We start from the raw sequence: 24,584 nt of genomic DNA, 5'->3' as shown, positions 1-24,584 counted from the left end.
TTTCCATTTTAAAAATATACATAAGCTATAAGATGAACAAAAACATCTTTAATTTCATCCTACACCTCATCAAAACACGTGTTAATAACAAAAACAAACTGATTGCCCAAAAAAGAAAAGGAGTAGTTTCTCAAAAAGAAGAAGAAGAGAAGGGTACAAAGGGAAATTAGACAAGATTTAGTAAAGAACATACCAAATTAGTAAATATCTGCAAAATCCATGGGTAATCAAAACGACCCAATTTCCAAATTTGCAACAACTCTCAGCTTTTCAGGTCCCAACCCCCAAGTGTCTCTGTGCTACTTCTTCCATCCAGCCCAGCCTCTCAGGTCTAAAAACTCCTCTTACTTGCTTCCAACTTTTTTAAATTTTTTTTATTTTATTACAATTTATATATATATATATATAAAATTCTAACCCCTGTCAGATCCAAACGGTTTTCTCAAGAAACGTATGCTCATGTTCAACCCCACCTACCTGAAACAAAAAAAATTTGAATTTCTTCACGCAACAACAAAAACAGAGCAACGGCAACGAATCCCTCCTCAAAGTAAGTCCCCCACAAAAAAAAATTTGATTTCAAAAAACATAAAAAACAAAACAGTGGCCTTTCTTTGTGTTTTGTGTTTTGTGTTTGTGTTTGTGGTGTTGTTTACAAAAACAACCGCAACAGCTTTGTTTGGCTTTCATTTCTGTTTTCCTTTTCCTCTCTTCACAAGGTTTGTTTCTCTCTCTCTCAACAGCAAACAACCTTAACCTCTCAAAATCACTCTCTCTTTACCTCGTAACTCACGCTTTTTATTTTTATTTTTATTTTTTCATTTTCACTACGCTCCTCTGGATTTTGTTAGCCAAATGCGGTGCCTTTTTTTTATTTGTTTTCTGAAAATTTTTTTAAGAAGTGTTTTCAGAAAACAAGAAAAACAGTTTTTAAAAATTTGCTTTTCGTAGCAATTTTTATTTTTTTATTTTTACGTTGAAATTAGAGCTCTCAGGTATAATTTCTAACGTATCGTTTGGGATTAGGGTTTTTTCCTCCGACGAATGCAGGGATTGGTGTTGAATTTGAGCTTGTGAGAGAGCGGAATTCGGATTCGTGAAAAAAAAAAAATTTGTGAAAATTGGAGAATTCGGCGACGACGAAGATGGCGAGGAGCTCGTTGGAGGAGATGCTGGACTCGCTGCGGCGGAGAGACGAGTCCGATAAGCCGAAGGACATGCCGCCGGCATTGCCGTCTCGGCCGCTGTCGAGAGCTCGGCTTCCGTCGGCTCGCCGCTCTCTGCCGAACAACTTCAAGGTCGGCGACGGCGGCGGCGGCGGCGGCATGGGAGAGTATTCGCCGAGGGCGTTGAATGTGAAGGAGGAAGGGAAGAGGAAAGAGAGCGATTTCGGGACTAAGAGAGGGAGCTTTGGGAGCAAGAAGATGAAGAAAGATCAGAATGCGGAGTCGCCGTACGCTTTGGAGACCGTTGCGGAGGAGGGAGAGGGTGGTAGGAATGCCCGAAAGGAGGTTTCGGGTTCGGATCGTGGCTCCGCCGTGACGTGTGTCTCGCCGCCACCAACGATGAAGTCGAAGGAATTGGATTGGAACGATAACATTGGTTATTTCATCAAAAAGGTAATTGACAATGGTAAAAAAAAAAAAAAAAACTGAGAATGATTTGGAGTGATATTGTAAAATGTTTTAGTTCTGATTGATTATTTCTGATACTGTTAATTTAGTTTGGTAGCTGTGGTAAATGAAGTGGTAAGAGTAGGAGTGATCAATAAAAAGTGATTTAATTTAATTTAATTTTTTAATTTTTTTTTTTGGTTTTTGATTAGTGGGATTTTGTTATTTCATCAAGAAGTTGATCTAGTACTAAACGAGGTTAAGAGTTTTTGGCTGTACAATTAATTTCAAGAATAAGGCTGCTTTTTGTTACTGGGTCTTTTATTAATGGTAAAAGTCAGAAAAAAAATGTGGGGTTTTGTTGTGATTTATGGTGGGTTGGTTGGGCCTTGATGGAAAATACATTTTCATTTTGTCATTTTGTTTTGATGGATTGGTTAGTGCACCTAATGCAAAGGACACTTTCTTTCTAAGGGTATAACCCATTTGATATTCTGGACCAGCGTTGAGTCTGTTCCTTCAATAGGTTGAAAATTTAGCAATGATATCCTTGAATTCTTGTTGTGGTTTAATCTGTAGGATTTCTGAAAATGTGCATTTATGTTGAAAGTAAATTTTCTTTGCAGAAACTTCATGTTTGGTGTCAGCTCCCAAGTGGGCAGTGGGAGTCAGGAACAATACAATCAACTTTAGGGGATGAAGCACTTGTTTCACTCTTTAATGGAAATGTAAGTTTCTTTTTTATTGGTTGATTGAATGATGGAAGTGTAAGTTTCTTAAACTCTTACAGATAAAAAAAAATAGTTTCATAAATTTTTGCCGTTTCTGGAAATCTGTTTTAACCATCTTCTGTACTTTAGTCATTATGTTGTAATTGCACTTATGCTGTGTCATTACTTATTACCATAGGTGATAAAAGTGCTCACAGGAGAACTCATACCTGCAAACCCAGATATATTGGATGGTGTAGAGGATCTTATACAGCTTAGTTATTTGAATGAGCCATCAGTTCTATACAATCTTCGATACAGATATTCTCGGGATATGATTTATGTAAGTATGATATGGTCCTTTTGCTCATGCTTGCCAGTCAGAGTCATCTCTTTTCTCACTCTCCTTTGACAGTTTTTGTGGTTTTCTTTCTGTAGAGTAAAGCCGGTCCAGTTTTAATTGCAGTTAATCCCTTCAAAGTTGTACAAATTTATGGAAACGATTTTGTCACAGCTTATCGACAGAAACTTACAGATGCCCCTCATGTTTACGCCATAGCAGACTCTGCTTATAATGAGATGATGAGAGGTGGAAGAATCCATCTTTTTTTCTTTAATTTGTACTAGAAAAAAATGGTTTCTGAATTGTGCATGTGTAAATTCTATCTGAAGCCTTTTCTTCTTGTTATAATTTTATTTTGCAGATGAAGTAAATCAATCCATAATCATAAGGTTAGAATGTCTTCAATTAAGTTTTCTATTTACTAGGGGCTTGGTTATGGACATTTTCCTTACTGTTTTTTGTTTTTTTTTTTATTATATGTTTTGTTCATCTATTTTGGTCTCGATCTCATTTCAAATATTTCATTTGGTAGTCAGCATACAGAATAATCTTTTAATTGTGTTTCTTGCAGTGGGGAAAGTGGAGCTGGGAAAACTGAGACGGCTAAAATTGCAATGCAATACTTGACTGCTCTTGGTGGTGGCAGTTGTGGGATAGAGTCTGAAATACTTCAGACAAATTATATACTGGAAGCATTTGGGAATGCAAAAACTTCAAGAAATGACAACTCTAGCCGATTTGTGAGTTTCTTTCTTTTCTTCATTGCGGAAGGTTCTCTCAGGTTTATCACGGTTTATAGCTGAAAATTCCTGTTGGGAGATGATTGTTAAGGTTTTGCATTGATAATTAATGACTACCCTCAGTTTTCACAATTTTTAAATAGGAGAAGAGCTATGCAAATTGGTTTAATGGTATAAATATGTTGATTATGTTCTGATTTGTGCAGGGGAAGTTGATTGAGATTCATTTTAGTTCACTGGGGAAGATTTGTGGTGCTAAAATCCAAACTTGTAAGCATGTTTGATATTGAATAATTGTTGTCATGTTATGCTATTTTTGTGATGCATATCAATCGAGTTTACTGACTTAATTTCTGTTATAACCTCATGCTTACAAATGTCAACTTACCGACAATAATTATGGACAGTTCTGTTAGAAAAGGTAACCTGTTGCTCCATCTGAGTTCCTGGAACTTCTATATATATTCATGTTTCACTTCTGAACTTATCACTCTCCTTTGAGCAGTCAAGAGTAGTGCAACTGGTCAATGGCGAGAGGTCATACCATGTCTTTTACCAACTTTGTGCTGGTGCTTCATCAGTTCTTAAAGGTAGGACTTTTCATTTTTAATCATTCCACTCAAGTTTCTTAAAGTTTAATTTCTAGTTTGGCTGATTCACATTCCTTCAGCGTGCTAATTGTTATCCACTCTGACAAATATGGCTATATACATTGTATCGTTCCGGTAAAGGCCCCGAACCTTTTCCTGCTTTTATGTATTGGTTTGTTTATGGGAAATTTAGGGTTTCAGGTCTCTATGAAGTCATTGTATCATAGCCTTTAGCCTGTGTCTGCTTCTACATGTACTCTTGCCATATGACAGTTGGTATTCAGCCTACATGTACTCTTGCCTTATGACAAGCATTATCAAAAAATAAAGCTAGAACCAGCCATTGTGTTCCTCATTCTTCTAATATGCTCATTATTCATTTGAACGACTTTGTAGAGAAGTTTTTCTCTCATACTTGGAATTAATTTATGTTTTTCTTTGCAGAGAAACTGAACCTAAGAATGGCTAGTGAGTACAGGTATCTTAATCACAGTGATTGCTTGGCAATTCATGGTGTTGATGATGCTCGGAAATTTCATATGCTCATGGTAAGTTTACATGTAGTTGTTTTCGTCATTCTGGTTCACATTCCCTATTCCATTTCATTTTGTCTCCTAGTATCCTTATTGTTGTTTTCTTATTTCTCCAGGAAGCCCTAGACATTATTCAAATTAGCCAAGAAGATCAAGAGCACACATTTAGAATGCTTGCTGCAGTATTGTGGCTGGGGAACATATCATTCCAAGTGATTGACAATGAAAACCATGTAGAGGTGTTGGCAGATGAAGGTAAGATTTATGTGTTTGGCTTTGTGACCTTGATGAATGTCTTGCATGTAACGCTGTTTCTATATTGGCAGTGTCAATGGTAATGTTAGTTGTATCCATCAAAAATTATTTCTCTAAGTCCTAAACTGGTATTTTTGAATTGGACCTTTTGAGGTTTAGGAATCACATGGTGATATTTGAGCCGTGATAAGGTGCTTGGTACATATAGATGGAGGGCATAAGATTAATGTGTCAATAGCAGTTCATCAGTCCTCAGCAGAGTATGTTTGTTGCTAGACATGTAAATTTCTTTGGTTGGCTGCTAGAAATGTTGAGAGATCTAGAATCTGTGGTTGAAACCCTAAGAGGTGGTTCAATCAGCTAGGGACCAAGTCTCATGAAGTGGAGGTTACTAGTTTGAATCTCTCCTTCCCCTCCCTCTGGAGCCAAAACTTATAAAAAAAAGAGAATATCTATTATGATTGGAAGCTTAGAAAAAATTATGTTCTTATGCCAGTTAATATGAACAGAATGATTACTGTTTAGATTCCTTGGCTTGGACCTTAATTTTCTGGAGATAGATGTGTCATAGTGTGAGTTGAACTCAAACTTTGGAAAGCGCTAGAAGAAACTTTGATAGAGCAAAAGTAATGCTGCATGGTAGTGTTTTTCTTCCCCTCTCTTTCTTTGTGTCCTCTTTATTAAGATATGAAATATCTGTGTCCAAAAGTCTATGTTATCCCCTCTAAATTGGAAACTCCTGTTGTATTTTTTGTATTTACCTATGGACATTGTTTAGTTTCATTTTATTCGATCTAAAACTTGGTTTAAGCTGTCTGCTTTTTCTGTGTGCTGGCAAACTATACATGTATTCTTTAAAGAATTTCTTATATAAACTTACTTTGAAGTGACTTTTACTCACTTTTCCTTTTGGCAGCTATAACCAATGCTGCTGGGTTGTTGGGTTGCAGTTCCCAGGAACTGATGGTAGCTTTATCTACCCGTAAAATCCAAGCAGGCAAGGATAGTATTGCTAAAAGATTGACATTGCAGCAGGTCTGTTTAGCTCTCACTTAACAAGACTATCCCTCTATTCCAAGCAGATCTGAAATGCACTCTTTTGGGGTTGCATTCTTTTTTTATCTCCATTCTATTATTATAACACAAATCACCTGTTGTGTGACATGTGCCCATTTATTACCTCAAATTCAGGCGATTGATGCAAGAGATGCATTGGCAAAACTTATATATGCAAGCATGTTTGACTGGCTTGTAGAACAAATCAATAAGTCACTTGAAGTGCGCAAACAATGTACTGGGAGATCCATAAGTATCCTTGATATATATGGGTTTGAGTCATTCAAGGTATATGGTTTATGTTCATCTATAATTGATGTTTTTAGTGCAGTATATTCCCATTTGTATTGATGATATCATCTCCTCATTTTCAGAGGAATAGCTTTGAACAATTTTGCATAAATTATGCAAATGAGAGGCTGCAACAGCATTTCAACAGGCATCTATTTAAACTTGAGCAGGAGGTGAGCATATCAAATTATTGTGACTATTTTTCATTAAAAAACAATGCATATTTTAAGAATTCTTCTTTAATACAAAAGAATGAAGGAAGCATGGTAGTGTACACGGAAATTGAATTCATGGGTCAACATGTCTGCTCTCTCTGATGCTTTTTCTTGATTTGAGGGCCTGGTTTAAGACCCACATCTTTTCAATAAATAAATAATAACTTATAAAAAAAAAGTTATTCTTTAATAACATGATGCTTAAAGAATCACAAATGTTTCTTGTCATATATAGTCAACCCTGTTCTCTTAGTGGTGTTTGCTTAACTACAGATCTATCTGGAAGCACAAAGAGATATTTATTTTAAATTAGTTTTATTTAATTTAGGAATTCACTTGCAAATTTATTTTAGGTCTTTGTAGTTAATTAGGCTATTAGCATTATATTTCCTAGAGTCAAGGTTGTATGTGCAAGTGTAATAGTGAATCTATTGACCATCTTTTCCTTCATTGCCCGGTTGCTTCGGAGTTGTGGGATATGGTTTTTGGGTTATTTGGAGTTTGCTGGGTTATGCCATTTTCTGTTGTTGGGCTTTTGGCTTGCTGGCAAGGTCGTTTTGGCCGCCATCGTAATGGAGATATTTGGATGGTTGTTCCTCACTGTTTGATGTGGTGTATTTGGAAGGAGAGAAATAGTAGGTGTTTTGAAGACAATGAGCGTTCCATGCCCGATCTCAAGCTTCTTTTCTTTAGAACCTTACTTGATTGGTTCTCTATGTGGAGAAACCATCAGTTTTCTTCTATTTTGGATTTTCTTGATTTTTGTAATGTTCATTTTTGATTTGTTCTCCCCTGTATACCCCCGGTGTACTTGGGTGTCTTTCTCTTTTTGATATCAATGAATTTTTATTACTTATAAAAAAAAAAGGTTATTTTTGTAATTCAATGTGTGGGAACAGATCAGTTCTGACATCATTTAGAATTAAGTTTCCCTAGTTAATTAGAATTAGGGTTTTCCTGTCAGTGTTGGTAAAAGCGAGTGGCACAATTAAGCGCAAAGGCCTCTTGGAGCCTAGGTGCAAAGCGCAAGCGCGCGCCTGATTGAAGTGAAGTGCACATTTTAAAAAAATAATTTAAAAAAATTGAAAAATTAGTATTAACGAGAAATGTAACAATCAAATGATCATATAAATTAAAATAATTTTTTTTTTATATATAATTCATATAACATTCAGATATGCCCTACTTTTGCAATTTTAACACAAAAATTGCAAGTCAAGTCATTTTTTTTTTTTTTGGATAAGCTAGATATGAGTACTTCCATTTAATATCCTTTGTTAAATCTCCTATATCCATAATGACCTATGACTAATTAGTAATGACTAATTAGTAATATTAGTTAATAATTTAATCACTTAATGATTAACTCTATAAGAATTAGTCTGCTATGTTCAACATCAACCACTAAAGCAACTAAACAATTACCACGTATATTATATCATACGTTTTTTTTTTCATGAATGAGCTTAAGAATATGAGGACATTGCAACATGGTAATTGGTACCAAGGAGCTAGGTGGATTACTGTTTCAAGGAGAAAAAATAAAAATAGAGAAGAATTGGGAGGTTGTGGGTTGGTTTTAGGACAAGTTATACTCTTTTTTTTTTTATAAGTAACACTAAAAATATGCAAAATCAATGGTTTATATCAATAATGTCAAGATCCTATAGTTTTAATTCAGCTTTGAGCTTTTTGAAAAACGCACTTCTTTGAATGAGCCTAGCTTTTGAGGCAAAAAGCGCTGGAGCCTTAGGGCTTTGAGCTTTGAGCTTAAGCGCGCTTTTAACAACACTGTTTTCTATGCCAGTTAGATTTAGAGTTTAGTAGTGTATTTAAGCGTAGTGTTGTACTCCTATGAAGACAGATTTTTTTGAAGATGAATAAAATTTCTCTTGAAATTCTTCAAATGGTTTGGCGCTGACTCCTAGTGGTTTTCTCTTGTTTGGTGTTGATTACTAGGCTATCCATCTTTTATTTTCTGTCCTTCAGTTTCTATTTTTTCTATTGTTGCATCGTTTTGGTTTTGTCTTGCGTCCATTCTTTGAGTGGCTCTCACATACTTAGACTTTGTGAATGACAAGGATGGAAAGGAGACAATGAGTATAAGGGAAGGGAAAGGGGGAAGATATGTAATTTGACTACCATACCCTTCTCCTATATAATATCTTTTATTAGTTGAGGGGTAAAAGTGGGATTTCATACCAAGTAATAGGGGAAGTGAAGCATTCCACCTACTTTTGGGCGGAGTACAAAAGTGGGCATGGGATGGAATCCAACATTCCATTCTACCCGTTTCTTTCCTTTAAGATTCACCCCAAAAGGAGGAATTCCATTATCCCTATCCTCCCCTCCCCTTTAATAAAGGTTAAAAAAAATATGATCTCTAGAGAAGTCCATGATAAATTATTGCACACCCTAAAACACGAATGAAGATTTTTTTGTTTAATCACCCAGCAATTCTGACATTCCATGTGTGCATTAGGATTAGGATGTTTTCACGATATAGACATTTGAAATGAAGTTGACATTGATGTAACATCACGATCAGACTATGATGTGACTTTTACTTCTCAAAATTTAACAATCTCACTGTTTTTCTCTTGGTATAATTACTCCCTAGAAGAATATCCAGCTGTGCACTTAGTATATTGAACCCCTTTTTGTAGATGGAAGGTTCTGTGGGAAATAAAAGTAGAAGGATAGAAAAAGTAGGGAGGAGAGAAAAGTAGGAAGGATGGAGAAATATTAGTTATCCATGATGCGTGTTGATAGAATGGATGGAAAAGTTGAAAGATTGAAAATAACAATAAATTTCCTTTGTATGGTTGAGAAGAAGAATGGAAGGAAGGGAAATGCATTGTAATTTGTATTAAGTTATTGTTATGCCTTATCACATGAGAAATTTTTTTTTCCCATTATTTTTATAGTTCTTGAAGGTTTATTTCAATAACATTTGGACAGGATTTTCCTCCAAAGAAAGTTCCTCCAACCCATTACGTAGGAACTCAAAAGATTATCATGTACTTTTAGTCACATGACCTACGTAATGAGTATGCGGCTTATTTAAATGATCATGTTATATGATACTTGTGGATGGTCTTTGGAACTACTACATAATGGATTGGAGGGGATTCCTGCAACCCATTTCAGAGGAAAGCTTTGTCCATAACATTAATGATGCAATACAGCAACAGTAGATTGCATCTTACTTATCAAAAAAAGAAGAAGGTAGATTGCATCAATAAATGAATTTCAAAAAGCATGCCTCAAATCCATCAGGGAGTGTTATAATATATGTACAATGAGATATGTTTGTTTATTATTATGAATTAATTTATTTATTTATAAAGAAAAATTTCTTTCCATTTGTTTTAGCTTAAAATCTAGCTTATTTTCACTACCAACTTAAGCTCAGCATTTTAGAGCCTCACTTTTCCTAGGGGTAATTGTACTTTACCCAACTTATTATAAAAACAAAATAAGCCAATGAAATAAGTTCGTCCAAACTCAAGCTTGCAATAATTTTACAATGATATCTTCATACATACCCAAAAAAAAAACAATGGTGTAGGCATAAATAATAATGAGAAATTATATAGTAGGGTGAAATAATAAATTTTGATTAGGGGGTAAAATAGTAAATTTTGATTCCCCCCCTTCTTTTATTTTATACCAAACATGTGAAAGCACCCATCTTCTCTCCCTTTTCTTTTTCCTATTTTCCGTCCTCCATAAAATCACCCCAACCAAACAGGCTCAGAGTATCATTTACTTTTCACTTTTCACTGACTACATTTCATTTGTCGGTGACAATAGAGTGTGCATTTTCATTAGTGTTTTGAGGTGGACACTGCAAAAGTGGTGGGGAATGAACAAAGCTAATCATAATTCAACTTTTCTGTTTGTTTTCTTATTCCTTAGAACAAGGATCCTATGCTTTATCCTCAAATAAATTGTAGTTGAGGATTCTAGATGCTGACCATGAGCCCAATTTTAAATTTTAAATAATTAGGCATATGTACTTGAAGACATTCTGCAAAGTGTTGAGGGTTCTGTAGTGTTTCTGGTTAGACCAATTAATTTTGCAATTAGAAGTTCTTGTTTAAATTATCCTTCTTGACGTGCTTTTATTAGATTCCTTTTTGTTGTCTACTGCTTCAAATAAGCCTTCCTAACTAGCCATACGATATAATTTTTATAATGGCAATGTCTCAATTTCCTTGTTTATTTCAGGACTATGAATTGGATGGGGTTGATTGGACAAAAGTTGAGTTCGAAGACAATCAGGAGTGCTTAGATCTCTTTGAGAAGGTATTTCTGGGTTTCACCTTCGTATCATTCATGTGTTACCTTGTAGTCACAAGTTGTTTGGAACATTTTCAAAAATTTCTTTTGATTTGACTTTCTTAGTGTACCTTTTGATATTAAGAGAGTGGGTCCTTACGCCTTCTGGTATATGCCCCCCCCCCCCCCCCCCCCCCCCCCCCCCCCCTCCAACCCCCCCCCCCAACAAAAAAAAAAAAAGATTCTGATTGCCTTCATTTATATACTCTATACTGTATAGATATTTTTTCACTATAGCTTCAAAAAACACTCAGTCTCAGGTGCTGATGATGCGCTTATTATTTCTTCTTGATTTGTTTCTTCAATATGAAACCATTCTATGTATCTTTGTAGGTAAATCATTCACTTTTTATTGTGTGGTGGATTGTGCAGAAACCTTTGGGTCTACTAACTTTGTTAGATGAGGAATCAAATTTCCCTAAGGCCACTGATTTGACATTCGCCTCTAAGCTTAAGCAGCACCTAAATTCTAATTCTTGCTTTAAAGGAGAACGAGGCAGGGCTTTTAGCATACGTCACTATGCTGGCGAGGTTAGTTAATGCTCAGTTTTTGAGGAGGTTACCAATACTGTGTTTTATGATGATTTAACCTGCACTTTCCAAATTCTAATAGTGAAATTTGACTCATATGACTCATTTGAGTGTTGTGCCTATTTTGTGATAGCAGGGGTGAAAGTACTGTGTGTAAAGAAGTTAAATATCTTCTACTTAAAAAGAACTTATATATGAGTGTTTTTGGCGAACCATACAACCATATCTGACACTGGCATGATACTAAATTAGACCAGGCTTTGATTTATTTGAGTTTGTCTAAACCACACAGGAATCATGTTTTAGCTTTCTATGGAAATATGCTGCACTATTTTGAGGATACATAAATAGAATAATTAGAAACAGTTCTACATATTACAAAATAGAACAGATTTGGATTGGCTTAATTTGGTGGTTTATTAATACCCCATGTACTAATAACATGAACAATTACATTGTTACAAAAATGTGCAAGGGAGAATCTCCTTCCATTTTTTTTTTCTTTTCTTTTGCTATTCTCTTCCAAGCAACATCCTTCTCTAATTCTGCAAGTGTTTACATTGCAACATAGTCACCAGGAAAGGCAGAGCTTTCTAAAGCATTCATGCAAGATTGTGAACAAAGAAAGTCATTTTTCACTTCAAAATGTGTTTATTGTTTTTCTAACATTTGGAGTTCTATTAGGTTCTGTATGATACAAATGGCTTCCTGGAAAAGAACAGAGACCTGCTGCCCGCTGATTCCATCCGACTTCTCTCATCATGCAGTTGCCAACCACTACGGTTGTTTTCCTCCAAAATCCCTGACCAGTCCCAGAAACCAGCAAAGTCGTGTCAGATTACTGCATTGGACCCCCCAAAACAGAGTGTTGGTGCAAAGTTTAAGGTAAACATTCTTTTTTCATTCTTTTGAATTGTATGTATGAATAGCTTTAGCGTGCTTAAAATTAGAAGTGGAATTCATGGAATTTATAACAGCAGCATGTGACCATATGAGATGATTTAGGAATTATACTCTGTTTTGATATTACAGTATTTTTAGAAGTATGAAAAATACAAAATTTGTGGTACTATAAGTCAGCTGGAGTTCCTGTTGCAAAATCTCAAGGAATCTTGTGGGTTATTGTAGGGCCAACTGTTCAAACTTATGCAACAGCTTGAGAATACCACACCTCACTTCATTCGCTGCATAAAGCCAAATAGCAAGCAGCTTCCTGGCATATATGAAGAGGACCTTGTCATGCAACAGCTCAGGTGTTGTGGAGTTTTGGAGGTTGTTAGGATCTCAAGATCTGGATATCCTACTAGAATGGCGCATCAACAGTTTGCTGGAAGGTTGTGGGTTTAAACCTCCCTTCGTTCTTTAATGGTTCTTTATAATTTTTTTTTCTTAAACATATGCTTAATTCTTCTATTTTGCTGTTATATTTAGGTATGGGTTCCTACTTTCAGAGACCAATGCATCTCAGGATCCATTAAGTATGTCTGTTGCAGTGCTAAAGCAATTTAATGTCCTCCCTGAAATGTACCAAGTTGGTTATACCAAAGTGTATCTCAGAACAGGGCAGGTAATTTCCTCCATATATATGTGTGTGTCCTCTCTCTGTCCTATGTTGTTGATCCTCTGTTCCAATTTGTGATTTCCGAAAATTCTGGTCCTCTTTGAAAAGTCAATAAGCATAAGATTGATGAATTTCCTAATTTACCCTTTATTTGAAAAGTTAATATCCCTTTTTCATTAGTTTTATTTGAGTTTAAATTAAGGAAGGTACTTTTGGAAACTTATTTCATTTTATTTGAAAGACAGTGTATTAATTGATAAGCCCTTAAAAGAGTAGGATTTTCAAAATAGGACTGCAATATGGGGTAAAAGGCGTGCGTGTGTGTATATATATTAAGGTGTAGCTTTTGGAACAATTGGTAATTTAACATGGTATCAGAGCAGGAGATCCTGAGTTCGATCCCTAGCTTTACTCTACCTCCTATTTAAAATGTTAAATTCCCACTTGTTGGCCCCCCACTTATTAAGGGGAAGTTTAGGCCCATAAGTGAGGGGGAGTGTTAGACTTATGGTTAAGTGATTAAATTCACCATTTCCTAACAGCTTAAGCTTTTAGGACAATCGATAATTCAACAGTCTGCATTCTGCATAAACCTTGAAGCAAAACTCTAGATTGATTCAACTTTGTGGTTGTAATCAATAAGGTTTCTTTTCTTTGTTCTGAGTGAAAATAATTAGACTAAATTGGAGTTTTGATTTGTATCTGACACTAGCAAGCATCTTCGATGCTGCCTTTCCCAAAAGAAAAAGAAAGGGGGGTGGGGGAGTTGGAAAAGTCAATAAGCATAAGATTGATGAATTTCCTAATTTAGCCTTTATTTGAAAAGTTAATATCCCATTTTCATTAGTTTTATTTGAGTTTAAATTAAGGAGGGTACTGTTGGAAACTTATTTCATTTTATTTGAAAGACAGTGTATTAACTGATAAGCCCTTAAAAGAGTAGGATTTTCAAAATAGGACCGCAATATGGGGTAAAAGGCGTGCGTGCGTGTGTATAAGGTGTCTGCATTCTGCATAAACCTTGAAGCAAAACTCTAGATTGATTCAACTTTGTGGTTGTAATCAATAAGGTTTCTTTTCTCTGTCCCGAGTGAAAATAATTAGACTGAATTGGAGTTTTGATTTGTATCTGACACTAGCAAGCATCTCCGATGCTGCCTTTCTCAAAAGAAAAAGAAAGGGGGGTGGGGGAGTTGGGAAGACTTTCCTACAAAATTGCAAGAGAAAGCCATCTTCGCGCTTTGTCTATGAATATCAAGAACCATTCATTGAAACTCATAATTGCCATGGCCCATAAAGAGAGGTGATTTATGGGACAACTTACGACTGCTTCTGCTAACTAATGTCAGTCTGAATTATTGACTGTACCTTTTCTACAGAAATAATCAACAATCCCTATCATCCTATCAGTTAAAATCAAATGAACCATAAAATTGCAAATCAAGCCCCAAAAGCTTTTTTAAGTTGTCTTATGATGGTATGGACTGATTTTTATGTTTTCTACTTAGAAATTCATAAAATAATAAACAAAAAATGTGAAACAGTGCCCAAAAATTCTGGATTAGTTAGAACAGTCTACAATAAGAGGTGAACCGTAGAGTTTATATTCTTAATGTTTTGTATGTCTGAAAATAATTAAGCACTGTACAATGCTCATTCATCGCTACTAAAACTTGCCTTCTACCGGCAGTACTTGTGCTTCTGGTTCCATTGTTGTTGCCCCAATATTCAGCTGGCTTTATGGGGTCCCTGACTGTAAGGATGTCCATGAGAAGAAGGAAGATTAGAAGGAAAAGGCTAGAGTAGGAAAAGAAAAAAGTATTGGGTTGTTGGGGCATGGCCATTGCTGTGTTACTTGAAGCATGACTATGGAATGAAACCAATTTTAACATTTGACTGAAAGGGTAATCCGTCAAGTGAAATGAATATCTGTACCCTGGAACAGTTTTAACTTTTATCTTTCCATTTGAATGAGATTATTTTATCTAATAAAAAAGTGACTTATTCTAATATAATATTTACCTGATGCTGTTATTTCTTAATGGTTTTTAGATTGGTGCGCTGGAGAATATAAGAAAACAAGCTCTGCAAGGCATACTTGGTTTTCAGAAATGCTTCCGTGGTCACCAGGCTCGTCGTTTATTCCATGAACTCAAGGAAGGAGTGACAACATTACAATCATGTAATGCATGCGTTTCTTTACCTTTAAATGTTTCAATTGAAAGCAATTGTTTGCTCCTATAATCTTGTTCATGTTAAATTTATTCTGCACCTGTTTGGACTCTCTTCAGGGCCTTGTGGTTTTCTAGGCCTTATTACAGATATTTTTTCTGTAAAGTGCCTAAAATTCTTGAATTTGTTTCTTGAAGTCTGAATTGGTTTCAGGGATTCCTTTGATATTTTTGGATCTTTAGCTGCTTTTTTGCCCCGTACCTTCTTTTAATTAGAACTTTTGATTAAACTAATGGAACCAATGCAGTTGTTCGTGGTGAAAATGCCAGAAGGAAGTATAATATAATGATAACGTGTTCCACATCTAGTGCTCCTGAAACACTTGATGAATTGCATGCGGCTGTGCATTTACAATCTGGTAAAACTTATTTCGTTCATTTCTTTTGTGGCGGTTCAATTGCATACAGTTTTCTTATTGTTCATTTTCAACAATCATAGTAATACGAGGATGGCTGGTTCGGAGGCATGTCAATGGTATGCGTAATTTGAGGAAGGTACATCCTGAGAAAGCAAAATCCAGACGGAGGTCAAGCAGAAATATTTCAGAAGTTAAGGTACTCTTTTGTGAAGCACTTATCAGCTAAGATTTTTTACTCCTGTTCTTCTTTCCTTCTAGTAAAATGATGTCTGTAGCTACTATATCCACAGGTATAGCCAAGTGAACTCTTTCATCTATTTTAGTCCTTTAACTGTTATTTGTAGGTTGTAGAATATACATATATTTTTCATTTTAAGAGGTGTTTTCGTTTTTTATCACTTTCATCAGACCATGAAGTTTTGCTGGACATTTGGAACTGCAAGATTCCCATTATCTGGAATCTTTTCAATTTCTTGAAGCTGAATTTAGAAATTAGATTTAGTTTTCCCTTGATTCCCTTGAAGTGTGTTTTCTGAAAAAGCAAAACCAAGTTTATTGCCAATGAGTTTTGGCTCAATTGATACTTTGTCCACGCATAAGAATGGGGTGTAGGGTGCTAGTGAGCTCTAGCTCAGATAGTACTTCTTTTCCTATAATAATGGGTGGAGGATGAGGCCCTGGGTTCAAGACCAACTAGGTGTGTGTAACCTTGGCAGATTAGGGTAGATGAGAAGAGAGAAGACTGAAAGAGAAGACAAAATAGTAAAAGGTTTAGGGCTTACTTATTTAGTCCCTTCATTTTAGCATTTATTTATTTTAGAGTGATATTTTATTTTATGATTACATGAATACACAAGTTAAAACAGGGATAACAGGCCAATTATAAAACAGCCACAATCACTGACGCTAGTACTCCCTCTCATGAGCTAACAACCTTGTAAGGTGTCACTAGGCTAAGCATCTGAGAGAACATGAGGTGTGAAAATAAGTCTCAAATAAAATGACAGTCAATCTTGATATTTTTGGTGTGTTCATGAGGGACTAGTTTGTTAGCAACAAAGATAGTGGTGTGATGATCTCAATACATCTCCATAAAAATAGGAATAGTAAACACTTGGAGAAAATGAACTCAAAACATTTCTGAAACAGTATGAGGCTATGAGCCATAGCTCTATAGTCAACTTCAACATAGAGCAAGCAATGATATTATGATTTTTACTACACCAAGTAATTAGATTACTTCTAATAAAGGTACAATAGCTATAAGTACACCACCTATCAGAGTGACTACCATCCCAGTTAGTATCACTGAAACCAGTAATTGACAGGGAAAAGGAAGGCCTGTAAGAAATAATGTAAGATATGGCAAACAAACTCAATGAGAAGGAACATGCATATATTGATCAACCACACCAATGACATAAGTGATCTCAAGATCAACATCGGTGAATAGTTCACCATGCTCACCATCAAATTTAACAGTGGAGTTCATAGGAATATCAACAGGATGAGCACCTAAGAGCCTAGTTTCAGACAATAGATCAAGCACATATTTCTTTTGAGAGAGAAGGATATGAGTAATGGTATGATAAATCAACTTCCCAATTAGCTGTTGGAATCTGCCAACATCAGCAAACTGTTCACCCAAGAGCCCATAGGACTTTCACAGTAGAATCCATAGGAGTTTCAACAATACGAGAGTACCTAAGAGCCAGTTTCAGACAAAAGATCTAGAACATTTTTTCTTTTGATAGAGAGAGGCCCTAAAAAGAACATGCAACTTTAATTCCAAGGAAATAGTGAAGAGCACCCAGGTCTTTTGTATTCAGCTGTTGACCCAAATATCGTTTCAATTTAGCAATACAGATGCAGTCACTTTCAAAAATGAGAATATTGTCCACATAAAGAATCAAGACAGGTGCTGGTGGAAAATTGTGGTATACAAGAACAATATAATCAAAGGTAAAACATTGGAAACTGTACCCAAACACAACGAAACTAAATCTATCAAATTAGACATGAGGTGAACACTTCAAAGTTTCAAACCATACAAAAACTTTGACAGGTGACATACAAGGTTTTCACTATTGGCTACAACATATCCTGGCAGTTGATCCATGTACACCTCTTTTTGAAAATCTCCATCAAGGAAGGCATTCTTGATACCAAGCTGGTATAAAGGCTAAGAACAACTAATAGCAACAGAAAGCAAAATTCGAACATGATTGAGATGAGCAACATGATAGAATTTCTATATAATTAACACCATAAGTTGGTGTGTACCCTTTGGCAACAACCTTGCCTTAAGATGGTTAATAGAACCATCAAGAAGATACTTAACAGTCTAAAGCCAATGACAACCTATGGTTTGTTTCTTGGAAGAGTAGTATGCTATCAGGTTTGATTCTTCTGAAGAACACTCATTTCCTCATCCCATAGCATGTTTTCACCCAAATGAAGATAGTATCACCTTATAAGTGGGACACAATTGTAGGATACAAATGGAGTAATTGGGTTTAAGTTCAAGAACATTTACCTTGGCGTAAAGCAATAGGTGGGTCATTAGTGTTTGGAGTAGAGAAGAAAGTAGGAACCTTTGACAAGGAGGATGGAAGTATCAGAGTTATAAGAAACAATGTGCATGTCTTGAGATCTTTGATAAACTTACACTTTAGGATTAGATAAGGATACCAGAAGATTAGGAGAGGGTATTGAAGAATCCCCCCCATGACTGAAGATGAGATCAATAGAAAAATTCTAACCTAACGAAGAAAATAAGGTGGTGGATTCAGAAAATGTAACATCAACAACCACATAGTAGTGTTGGGAGTCAGAATTATGACAATGATAACCCTTATGAGCATGAGAGTATCCAAGAAAAACACACTTGCAAGGGGAAAGTTTATCCTGGCTATCCAAGCACAAGGAGTGAGCGGAAAGGGTGAGTGATTAGGATCTAAAAGAGAAAATATAGACTTATGACTCAAAACAATAAGAAGGTATATGAGTAATGAAATTCCATGTAGTGAGGACAACATCACCTAAAAAATGTTTGGGTACTTGCGTAGTGAATAATAAGGTGCAGGTAACGTCTAATAAATAGCGATGAGTTTGTTCAGCAACACGATTTTGTTGAGAGGTGTGTGCACAACTAGTTTGATGGATAAGACCACGATTATCACAAACGGAATTTATAACAAGTTGCGTATATTCTAAGGCATTATTAGAGTGAAGAATTTTAATGCACCTATTAAATTGAACAAAGATCTCAATATAGAATTTAGAAACAATATGAGGTAACTTAGATCTTTTCTTCATAAAAAATTACCACTTTATACAAGATTAATCATAGAAAAATATCACAAAATTACGAAATCCATTTAAAGTAGGAGTGCGTGACAGATACCATATGTCCATGTGGATTGCCTAAAAACTAAGGGAAATTATTGTGTACTTTCGGAGTACCATAAATACGTACTCTTTCCTCTCATCTGAATGGTAGGTCTCACTAATTAAATTCACGGTGGGACTCAGCATTTATGTGAGAGGGGGGAGTACGCATTTATGGTACTCCGGGAGTACTTAATAATTTTCCAATAACTAAGACGGACAACTATGACTACTACTAAAAAAAATTATGATGATGTTTTGCTAATTGGCACTTTTCACATTCAAGGTTAGACACGACTCAATGAAAGAATTGCAGATTTTAGTTTTGGTGTAGGACCTGTAGGTGAAAGGCAAAATTTTATTTATTTATTTTTTTTTGATAAGTAAAAGGCAAAATATAGAAGAACAAAATAGAAACCCTAGGCTTCACCACCTTAGGGTGCTTGGCATCACCACCAAACATAGAACACAAATGAATCAAAATCATCTATCCCACTCTCCCTATCCCATTCCATGCTCCACAAATCAAAATATGCCACTTGTCCACTAATTCCTAATTTTTTGTTATTTTATTTGACTTACCTAAAATAAATTTTAAAAAGAAAAAAAAAAAAAAATCCAATCCATTTGCAACCCCACCCCTAACCACCAATCTCAGCCCAACACCACTAACATGAGTTCGTCGGCATCATCAACTCCAGTCACAACCACCAAGTTGAGGTAGATCTGAAGTTGATTTGAACGCCCATGACCACCATTGTCATACGGTGACACCACTAGCAAGGAACCACCACCATGGTTTCTTATTCTGCTCTTCCGCTACTCAACTCCTCCAAAATTAAAAAGGTTTACAGATAATATATTTCTTAAGAAAGATTAAAATATAGTTGGAAATGTCAACTATTCAAATCAAAATTAAGAAGAATAAGGGGTCTAGGACTACCACCACCATGTTCTATTTAAAGAATCAAAACCTTTTTAAAGTTGTGTTCAGGTTGTGCTCCTTAGGGACGTTAATGGCAAGAAAACATGGAGTAGATAGAGGCAGTGGCTGTGGTCTAGGAATAATGAAAAGTCAGCAGTGATGTTGTTCGTGGCCATAACTGGAGTTGATGGCGAGGAACTCATGTCAGTGGGGGTGGGCGAACGTTGGTTGTCACAGTGGGGATGATTATGTGTTGGTTTATTTTTTATTAAAAAAATTATTTTAAGTAAGTCAAATAAAATAGTATAAAATTAGGAATCGGTGGACAAGTGGCATAAATTGATTTGGGGAGCATAGAGGGAGACAGAAAAAGTGAGATAGAAGATTTGGACTCCTTTTAATAGGCTCCAGATTACAATCAATAATAAATGCAAAATTATTTCCTTAATCATAATAAGGAGAAATAATCTGAAAGTCAACTTGTACAAAAAGAGAAATAATCTGAAAATATTAAAATAAAAGGTTAGTAGTAGTACATTCCCCATATGGAAACTGAGAATAAAAATCTCTGCCTATGCTCTGGTGTCCGCAATAATTTTTTCCAAAGATGAGTGACCCAAACGAAAATGCCACTAGAGAGGAGACACAACAACACTCATAGCTGAAAAAGTGAGGGAGAACGAGCCATCAGGATCCAGATAATTCAGGCCATCCTTCCCATGCTCCAAACCAATCATCTTCTTGGACTTGATTTTGTGAACGACACATGAAGTAGGATCAAAAGTTATAGAACAGTGTAAAGATTTAGTCAATTGACTAGTAGAGAGCAAATTAAAGGGAAAGTCAGGGACATAGTGACTAGATGCTAAAGATAATGACTTGGTGGGGTGAATAACACGTTTTCCAAAAATAGGTTGAGGAAAGCCATCAGTTAAAATTATATTGTGTCTTAAAGGATGCAAATTGGAAAATATAAATAATATACCAGATAGCTGTTTCTTAGTATCGAAGTCAATGACTCAGGACAGAGAAGATTGGGCTACACAGGTAACATTACCTGAATTACCTGTTGTACAATGGAAGAAGGTAGGGCAATAATTAATTTCTGAATGAGCTAGCTAGGTTGATAAGTGAGTGCATCACGAGAACCTGTATTAGGAGTTGTATGTCCATATGTCCAGTTGGAATAGAAGTAGACCGTGACTGTGTAGCATTATCGAGGACAAGATGCACAGAAATCAACCTTCTGTGTTTCGCCTAACAATAAGATTTAGTAAGATTGGTTCAATGACAATCATTACACTTGTTGTTACCATGTCCACCATTACGACCGTTGCCAAAAAAAAAAAACCACCAAAGGAACTACGGCCTCCATGGAAGCCATGACATTTACTACTATAAACTAGAGCAGAATATTCTAAAGTGGAGTCAATAGAGCCTCAGGCTAAGGATGAGTGCAATAAGGGAGAATAAGCATTGGTAGCTAAAGGTATGGTTTCACTAGCAAGAATCTGATTTTGAAACCTAGTAGATCAGAATCTAAACTAGATAGTAAGATAGCAATCACAAATTTCTCCCAATGTCGTTTTTGTTGCTCCAAGTTTGGAGTGAAGGGTTGATGCTATAGTAATTAGTTTCATCAATTGTTACTTATTAAAGAAAAAGAAAATTAATTTCATAAATTCTGGAGGGTATGGTAGTTCTAAGAAAATTATTTTCCAAACTACTGAATTTTTTTTTTTTTTTTTCTCATATATCTCATAAATCCAAGAAAACATTACTTTGATGTGATAAAAGATTTTGCATTAGAGTCTCAAATTTCCTTGGAAGAGTTACAAAATTCAACTGTGGTAGCAATCTGGGGTTCCATATTATGTGACATCCATCCTATAACAACAGAATCCTCACTCATCCAATTCTCATAAGTCCTGTATTTTTTGGCGGATTATCTGCAAATATTCAAATATTTTAATTTTTGTTTCCCATGTAGAAAAACTTTCAGTGTGCCCAATTTATAGTTTAAATATCTTAATTTCTTGGAGGTAATTGATTTAGGCACATCATCCTTTGGCAAGGAATGTTTTACCTGGTACATTACTATAGACTTTTCTTCGGGCATACCAAATACAACGAATCAAGAACACAATCCAACAAACCAGCCAAACTTCTTAAACCCAAGGAAGATAGAAATCTAAAAAATTGGATCACAATCACAGACCTAAACCAGAATACTCAATAGTTGTAGCAATCAGCCAGTACTTAACTTGTAGAGTGAAAACCGGCAATGTTACTTTGGGAAACACACTCCCACAGCAGGCCAAGAACCCGAGATTCATAAACCAAAGTGAAAACCACACCAAGGTAATAAACAACCAACAGTTAAAGTACTTCTACAGGCTATTCGGCCTTTATGGAGAGGATCCCAATCCCTAAAACATTAAAGAGTCTGCAAAATTGTTGATAGATAGAGAGGGTTGCATATTTGAAAATAGAAAAGAAAATAAACTCATATAAGATGGCTTCAAAGAATCACCACAATAATCAAGTGAGAGAGATGAGTCGGTCCATGTAGTCACTGGACATGGTTGACAGTACTGATGTCATCGAATCGGTGCTGACATCAGTATGGCTCTGTTATCTGACAATTTAGCGTCTTCTAGGATTGGATCGGTTGCTCTAATACCAAATTGAGTTGTAAACTTTGGAAGATTAGGGTTAGATGAGAATAGGGAGAAAAAGGTTTAGGGTTTAATCATTTTATGATTTTATCCCTTGACCACAGCGTATTTTATATTAGAGTGAGTGATAGATATATCATGATTACAAGAATACCCTTAAGCTAATACAAGGATAACAAGCCAATTATAAAATAACAACACAACTAGTAATTCTTAAGTACTCCCGGAGCACGGAGAATGATACTCCCTCTTTTCATATTTATGGTAGGATCCACTCATTAAATTTATAGCGGGGTCCATAAATGTGAGAGAAGGAAGTACCATTTATCCATGCTTTAGGGGTAGCTAAGAATTTTCCCCACATAACCACGTCCCTAATGTTTTTTTAATTATTATTATTTTTTTTATGTAAGCTTTGGTCCTTAGGGCTGGGAAAGGGGAGATTTGAACTCGCACCCTGTGTATCACATTCATTCTATGATAAATGGCACACTGCGTTACTTTGGTTTGCATTGACAAACCGTATCCTTGGCAAATGGGACTTTGTATAATGTATAACATGTTTCATATAAGTTGAATTACACAAGATACAAAGAAGCAACTGCAACAAATACTTATTTATTCCTTTTAATCTACATGCCTTTTGAAATTACAAAAATACAAGACAAAGTATGTTCTGTTTTTACTATTTGTCTGTAATGTTTGTCAACTGGGATGATTATAAAAGTCACTATTCTTGGCTGCACAGGATATACCACAAGAGCAGGCTCAGGTTCTGCCTTCAGCTTTGGCAGAGCTTCAAATGCGGGTTCTCAAAGCAGAAGCTACTTTGCAACAAAAGGAAGAGGAAAACACTGCACTGCGGGAGCAGCTACAACAGTTTGAGACAAGGTGGTCAGATTATGAGGAGAAGATGAAATCAATGGAGGATACGTGGCAAAAGCAGATGGTGTCTTTGCAAGTGAGTTTGCATGTTCATACATACATTCAAATCAATTACAAAAGATATACATATATAATATATTATTGGGGTACCGCCGCCCATGTTAGGTGAGTTGGTACTTCCCCAAGCCTTAAAGGCTTGAGGGGTTCATGGACCCAGGTTTGAGTGGTTCCGGGGTCGGGGTGGGGGGGTGGGGGGGGGGGGGGGGGGTTATACTGTTGATTGTCAAAATATATATATATTGGGGTTAACAAAGACAAAAAAGGGGCTGGAAGACAGTCAAAGATATTTTGGGAAAAATTGCAATTTGGATGGTAATAAATAAAGTCATTGTACTCAGATGCTAGGGTTTTAATGATAATTAAAATGCAGATGAGTCTGGCTGCTGCCAGGAAGAGCCTAGCTGCTGAAAATGCCCCAGTTCCACCTCGAAAACGCAATGCTTCTTCACCGCCTCAGAATTATGAGTCTGAGGATAACATGTCCATAGGATCTCGAACTCCTGGTGAAAGCACACCAATAAAATTATCAGGTACAATTCATGATGTTGGAGCAGGGAACAACACTAATGGTTCTTTGGATGTAGTCAGCAACCTGGTTAAGGAATTTGAGCAGCAGAGACAAACTTTTGATGATGAAGCCAAAGCTATAGTTGAGGTCAAATCAGGGCAGTCAGCTTCTACTGTAAATCCAGATGATGAACTTCGGAGACTTAAATTCAGGTTTGAGATGTGGAAAAAAGAATACAAAGTTAGGTTACGGGAGACGAAGACAAAGCTTCATAAACTTGGGCATCCAGAAGGTCGTCGGAAATGGTGGGGAAAGAGAAGCTTAAGAGCATCATAGTACTCTCATTTTAGATCATCTCTGGTGAAGTATGGACAGATGGAGGTATCTCACAAAATGATGTCAAAATACTGCCTATTTGCCTTTCCAGGAGCTGTCTTTGTTTGTATTTACAGCCAAAATATGGGTATTCCCATGGTGTGAAGCAGTCAAGGAAGAGTGTATATGTGCCAATTTTTGATACTCGGCAGATGTGTTCATAAGCTTGTGCATAGTCAAATAGGAATTTTTTGAGAGACTTCAGCCAGTAAGCCTTTCTTATTGAGTAGTTTAGTGTATTTGTGTATAGTCTATTGTCATTGATGTAATTTGACAATATTTTCTACTTAGAAATGAAGATATGGAAGGAAAGTGTTCATATTGCCTATCCTTGTGCACGAATTGCTTGTGGTCAGCTCTTTGAGTATCGATGTGTAAATATATACATATA

The 24,584-nt window shown here is 35.9% G+C and overlaps 1 protein-coding gene and 1 non-coding gene across 4 annotated transcripts; both read left to right on the top strand.

Annotated features, from left to right (window-relative positions):
• The first annotated feature begins 219 nt into the window (after positions 1-219).
• On the top strand, positions 220-24,519 carry LOC126694884 (myosin-2). 3 transcript variants are annotated; one of them, XM_050391414.1, is made up of 26 exons: positions 220-329; positions 428-550; positions 1,027-1,619; positions 2,240-2,341; positions 2,523-2,666; positions 2,762-2,912; positions 3,028-3,055; positions 3,238-3,406; positions 3,613-3,676; positions 3,814-3,827; positions 3,912-3,996; positions 4,441-4,544; positions 4,646-4,784; positions 5,701-5,819; positions 5,976-6,128; positions 6,215-6,304; positions 10,580-10,657; positions 11,063-11,221; positions 11,906-12,106; positions 12,350-12,555; positions 12,653-12,788; positions 14,835-14,964; positions 15,262-15,372; positions 15,453-15,568; positions 23,114-23,326; positions 23,681-24,519. In XM_050391414.1, exons 3-26 carry the CDS (start codon positions 1,146-1,148, stop codon positions 24,152-24,154), a joined length of 3,660 nt encoding a protein of 1,219 aa, XP_050247371.1. In that variant the 5' UTR covers positions 220-329; positions 428-550; positions 1,027-1,145; the 3' UTR covers positions 24,155-24,519. The 3 variants fall into 3 exon arrangements, with proteins under 3 accessions (XP_050247371.1, XP_050247370.1, XP_050247372.1); XM_050391413.1 differs by lacking the exon at positions 220-329 and having other exon boundaries at positions 393-550; XM_050391415.1 differs by lacking the exons at positions 220-329; positions 428-550 and adding an exon at positions 583-719.
• LOC126697958 (small nucleolar RNA snoR100) lies at positions 6,382-6,490 on the top strand. Its single transcript, XR_007646330.1, has one exon. It is a non-coding gene; the product is annotated as a small nucleolar RNA snoR100 (small nucleolar RNA).
• Positions 24,520-24,584: the final 65 nt, after the last annotated feature.

This window comes from Quercus robur, chromosome 8 (assembly GCF_932294415.1).
Source record: "Quercus robur chromosome 8, dhQueRobu3.1, whole genome shotgun sequence".
In the NCBI taxonomy this organism is placed as follows: domain Eukaryota; kingdom Viridiplantae; phylum Streptophyta; class Magnoliopsida; order Fagales; family Fagaceae; genus Quercus; species Quercus robur.
The sequence above is the reverse complement of the archived record's forward strand: the minus strand, read 5'-3'. Positions and strand labels throughout refer to the sequence as shown.

Coding starts and splice junctions, on each gene's coding strand:
- LOC126694884 (XM_050391414.1), top strand. CDS start 1,146: ATGGCGAGGAGCTCGTTGGAGGAGATGCTGGACTCGCTGCGGCGGAGA. Junction 12,556..12,652: donor CATCAACAGTTTGCTGGAAG/GTTGTGGGTTTA, acceptor TGTTATATTTAG/GTATGGGTTCCTACTTTCAG. Junction 14,965..15,261: donor AGTGACAACATTACAATCAT/GTAATGCATGCG, acceptor GAACCAATGCAG/TTGTTCGTGGTGAAAATGCC.